We start from the raw sequence: 5,192 nt of genomic DNA, 5'->3' as shown, positions 1-5,192 counted from the left end.
CAGTTCACCTGAAGCGGATGGGGGACCTGGTGACACAGGCCATGGACAGAGGTCCCAGACACCTCCTACACCCCAGTCCGTACCAGCACGAGCGACCTCCAGGGGCCCAGGGAAGGCTGGAGCACTGTGTAGGAGAGGATCTTGGTGGCAAGTGACCAGGACCCTGGGCCCTGATGGGATGGACCCATGAGTGCTGAGGGAGCTGGCCCCTGTCATAGCAAGGCTGCTCTCAATAATCTGTGCTCGATCATGGCAACTGGGAGAGGACTGGAGGGGAGCAAATGCCATTCCTGTCTTCAGGAAAGGCACAAGGAGGACTCAGGGAACTGGTCAGCCTCACCCCCATCCCTGGGAAGGTGATGGAGCAGCTAGTCCTGGGAACCATTGCCAGGCACATGAGCCACAAGAAAATCATCAGGAGGAGTCAGTGCGGCTTCACCAAGGGGAAGGTCTACTGGGCCAGCCTGCCCACCTTCTGTGATGAAGGGAGTGGTCTGGCAGATGAGGGAAGAGCAGTGGACATTGTCTGCCCAGACTTCGGGAAGGCCTTTGACAGCGTCTCCCATCAGACGCTCTGTGCTAGTTTGAAAACAAACTAGTGGGAGACACCAAGTCAGAATAACAATTTAATAAGAAAAAAAAAAAAATATAAAGGCAGATAGCACTGGGTTAAACTAACAGAGTCAGGATACAACCTGACACCCTGTTAATCAGGGCGGTGGTAGCAGTCTGGTGGAATGGTGGCTGCAGTCCCCCCGAAGCGGTGATCCTGTAGAAAAAAAGATCTGCTCTTCCTCAGAAAAGTCCAGTGGTGGCTAAGTAGCTCCTGTCCTCTGGAAATCCAGTGGAAAAGAGAGGCCTCTGGTATTCAGAATCTCAGGTTATACCCAGGATGGAATGCTGGTTTTCTCCCTCTGGGTGGAGCATCTCACCATGGGATAAGGAGTCATGCTGCATGGCATTGATGGGCCGTTAGCAGAAAGACGGTCTGGGGGGGGGGGGGGGGGGGGGAGGCGGGGGGAAGCAAGGAAACACTGCCCCACCTGATTTCGACAGCTCATGAGGATGGTAATAGAATACACTGCAACCCAGGACACCCTCCTAGAGGAGCTGTTGATGTACAGTCTGGGATGAGCAGGACTGGCTGAATAGCTGGATCCAGAGATTGGTGGTCAGCAGCGCAAGGTTTAGTTGGAGGCCAGTAACTAGCAGTGTACACCAGGGATCAACACTGTGTCCAGTCCTGTTTAACATCCTCATTCCTGATGTGGATGATGGGACAGAGTGCACCCTCAGCAAGTTTGCAGCTGACACCACACTGGGAGGAGCAGCTGATAAACCGGGGGGTCGTGCATCCATCCGCAGGACCCGGACAGCCTGGAGAAATGGGCTCACAGGAACCTTATGAAGTTCAGGGGAAGTGCAAAGGCCCTGGGAAGGAACAACCCCAGGCACCAGGACATGCTGGGGACCACCTGGCTGGACCACAGCTCTGCAGAAAAGGCCCTGAGAGTCCTGGTGGACACCACCACAGTGTGTGCTTGGGGCAAAGACGGTGAGTGACGTCCTGGGCTGCATCAGGAGTATTGTCAGCAGGTCAAGGGATGTTGAGGAGGCAGCAGTGAGGCCACCCCTGGAGCACTGTGTCCAATGCTGGGATCCCAAGAGCAAGTCCAGGAGTCATGGACCTACTCGAGGGAGTCCAATGAAGGGCCACAAGATGATGGACTGGAGCATCTTTCACATGAGGAGGGGCTGCAAGAGCTGGGACTATCCAGCCCTGAGCAGAGGAAGCTCAGGGCACCTCATCAATGTATATAAAAGCCTGCAGGGATGGTGCAGAGAGGCCAGAGCCTGGCTCTTCCCAGTGGTGCCCAGCGGCAGGACCAGACAAGTGGTGGGTTCAAACTAGAGTACAGGGGGTTCCCTCTGGAAACACTTATTCCTGGCGAGGGTGACCGGGCCCCAGCACAGGTTGCCCAGGGAGGTTGTGGAATCTCCATCCTTGACTCAACACCCAGCTGGATGCAGCCCTGGCCAACCGTCTCTGGGTGGCCCTGCCGGAGCAGGGCCTTGGACCAGACGGACCCCAGAGCTCCAACCTCAACCGGTCTGAGACCCCGCGGTTTGGCGACCAGCGGGATGTGCACGTGCGCAGGCATTTGTGCGCAGCTGTGTGCGCGCGCGTGCAGCCGGGCACACGTGCGGAGCTTTGTGCGCACGCACACGCCGCCGCCTCAGTGGCACGTGCTGGCGTGCGCGTGTTTTTGTGTGTGGCGGTGCGTGGCTGTGCGTGCGGGCTGGAGGCACGCTCAGGGCGGTTGCGTGTGCAGGCAGCTGCCTGCGGCTCCGTCTGCCTGTTTGCGGCTGCGCGTGCGCGCGGGCTGCGCGCAGCTGTGCGCCCGGACAGCTGCGCGTGCTCACCCCCTGCCCCGCATACGCGTCCGCCATCTCTGCGTGTGCGCGCGGGGCGTTTGCAGCTCGCGGGGGGTGCCGCGGTCGCGGTGTGCGCTCACAGTTCGTGACGGGCGCGGCCCGACCGCGGCGCGGGGCTGCGGCTGCGCTGCGGGGTGCGCGCGCAGGCGGTGCGCGGTCGCGGTGCGCGCAGGCTGCCCGCGGCGCCGTGTTCACGGGCTGCGCGCGCCCCCGCCGCGCGGGCCGCCGGGACGCGTGCGCGTGCGCTCGCCGGCGCTGCGCTTGCGCGCTGTGCGCCCGCCGCGCGCGGGCGGTGCGTGGGCCGCTCGCCGTGCGCGTGCCCGCGGCCGCCGGGGCGGGGCGGTGACGTGGCGGCGGCGGCGGGATGCGGCGGGCGCTGCCGCTGTCGCTGTCGCTGCTGGTGGCGGCGCTGGCGGCGGGCGGCGGCCCGGGACCCCCCCGGCTCCGCGGGGCCGAGCTGCGGGACCTGGCCCGGGGCAAGGTGGAGGTGAGCGCGGGGCGGGCGGGGGGTGCGGGGACACCCGGGACGCCGCCGGGTGTAACGGGGTGTCTCCTCCCGCAGACCTGCGGCGGGTGACGGCTGAACCGCCTGAGAGAGGTAGGTGCGGCCGGGCGGCGGCCGGGCGGCGGCCGGGCGGGGGCCGGGCGGGGGCCGGGCGGGGGCCGGGCGGGGGCCGGGGCCGCCCCGCCTCGCCGCTGAGCCTGGCCGGGCCGCGCCGGCCGCTCTGCCCGCAGGTGAAGGCCTTCGTCACCCAGGACATCCCCCTCTAGTACCCGCCGGCCGGGCGCGGCAGCACCGCTGGGACGGGACACGGCGCGGGGCGGGGCGGGGCGGGGGACAGGACGCGACGGGGACAGGGTGGGGGGATACAGGATGGGACCGGCCAGCACTGGGCGGGGTGGGATGGGGTCTGGGGTGAGACAGGTGAGAGGTGGGATGAGTTGGAAGATGGGATTGGATGAGGGGTGGAGGACAGGATGATTGGGGGATGGGGTGTGATGGAGGATGCGATGGGGTGGGACAGGAGGGGGTGAGGTGAAGGATGAGGTGGGATGGTGGATAGAATGGTGTGGAGGATGGGGTGGGAGGGAGTGGGATGGGATGGGGGACAGCGGGACAGGGGGCTGCATCTCCCTGCCCGGTACTGTCTGCTCCTTAACACACCGTCCAGCCACAACCTCGAGATGAAACACCTGCCCGGAGCTGACCCTGAACTTGTGCTCCTCAGCCACCGATACGAGGAGCTGGAGGTGAGTGGGCAGTGTGGCGCCTGCCGCCGCAGCAGGGTCTGGGGTGGTCAGTGCCCCACTGGCACCGGGCTCAACCCCTGTCTGCATGCAGAGAATCCCCCTGAGCGACATGACCCAGGAGGAGATCAACCAGCTGGTGCAGGAGCTGGGCTTCTACCGCAAGGAGACGCCTGATGCACCTGTGCCCGAGGAGTTCCGGTTTGCCCCTGCCAGGCCTCTGCCCACCCTGCCGGCCCCCCAAGCTCTCACCACTGGTGGCAAGACCCAACCAAAACATGATGAGGGAGAACACCCAGACCTCTAGCAAGGAGTGCTGCGCTTGGGAGAGGAACCTGCAGCCAGTCCCCAGCACATGGGGACAAGGGCATCGCAGCAGCTGGGGACGGTGCCACGATGGAGTGGCAGAGGTGCACCCACTGTTGCTTGATGCTGTGTAGCCAGTGCCCTGAGGATGCCCTGAGCAGCTCCAGCCTTGGCCAGGGGCTTCCTGGGCATTGCGGACATCCCAGGGGTCCTGTGTGACTGTTCCTGCCCTCCCTCCCCTGTAGCCCAGCATCCCTGGCCAGTGGGGAGGAGCAGCATTCTTCACGCTCCCTCACTGTGTCCTGAGGTTTAGCTGACTGCCAGCACTGGGCAGCGGCATCCTACCTGCGAGGGACAGGATGAAACCCTCAGCAGAAAGCCCCAGGTGCTGAGGGTAGATGTGCTGAGTCCCAAAGGTGGGAGAGCTGCCCCCAGCAGGGGGATGTGCCTTTACACCCCAGCAGGGTTGTCTTGTATCCAGCCCCCAGTAAAGCCCTTGCGTCCAATCGACTGCACTGTGACATCTTTCCAGGGAGGGCTTGGTGGGGTGCAGCCTGCCCTGCTCTGTACAGGGTGCTGGGAGGGTCTGGGTGCCCCAGAGCTGTTCACAGAGGTGAGAAGGGTGGCAGGGTCATAGCTACCACTGGTGAGTCAACAAATGGTCCCACAGACCAACCGAGCTGTTTCTCTGCCATCCCCTCCCCAGTGCGAGCGATGGATGGAGCACCACGGCTTGGGATGAGCTGTTCTTACAGGGTGCAGGGAGACAGGCACAAGCCCCCCAAGTGGGTCCTACAGTGTTAAACCAAAGCCTGATGGCTGTGCAGGCCTGGCAGGGCCCTTGCCTGGGGAAAGGAACAGGGCAGAGCTGCACAGGCTGCAGACCTGGCTCTGCGCAGCCTCAGTGGCAGCCAGGGGGGTGTTCTACCTGTGCCAGGCCTGGGGGGAGCATGGGGCAAAGAACCAACAGCCCTTGGGCAGGGTGGGACACTGATGGTGCCCCTTAGCTCCAGATGCTGTCCCCGAGCAGGGGCAGCACGCGCCCTGCGTCTCCCCTGGGCTGGGCAAGCGGTGGGCCTGCAGGCAGCGGTCCAGGAGCAGGCAGGGCTGCCAGCACTCCCCTGGGCACGGTGGCGTGCACTGCACTGGTGGCACAAAGCAGTGGTGAGGCTAGGGAGAAGGACCTGAGGCAGAGGCATCAC

The 5,192-nt window shown here is 64.1% G+C and overlaps 1 protein-coding gene across 3 annotated transcripts; it reads left to right on the top strand.

The window, feature by feature from the left end:
- Window positions 1-2,761: 2,761 nt before the first annotated feature.
- SELENOM (selenoprotein M) lies at window positions 2,762-4,494 on the top strand. Of its 3 annotated transcripts, none has more exons than XM_074921121.1 (5): window positions 2,762-2,917; window positions 2,999-3,034; window positions 3,172-3,206; window positions 3,609-3,687; window positions 3,779-4,494. In XM_074921121.1, the coding sequence occupies exons 1-5, from the start codon at window positions 2,801-2,803 to the stop codon at window positions 3,989-3,991; spliced, it is 480 nt and encodes a 159-aa protein (XP_074777222.1). In that variant the 5' UTR covers window positions 2,762-2,800; the 3' UTR covers window positions 3,992-4,494. The 3 variants fall into 3 exon arrangements, with proteins under 3 accessions (XP_074777222.1, XP_074777221.1, XP_074777220.1); XM_074921120.1 differs by having other exon boundaries at window positions 2,762-2,923; XM_074921119.1 differs by having other exon boundaries at window positions 2,762-3,034.
- Window positions 4,495-5,192: the final 698 nt, after the last annotated feature.

This window comes from Athene noctua, chromosome 17 (genome assembly GCF_965140245.1).
Source record: "Athene noctua chromosome 17, bAthNoc1.hap1.1, whole genome shotgun sequence".
Lineage (NCBI taxonomy): Eukaryota > Metazoa > Chordata > Aves > Strigiformes > Strigidae > Athene > Athene noctua.
This window is presented reverse-complemented; position numbering and strand designations above follow the sequence as displayed.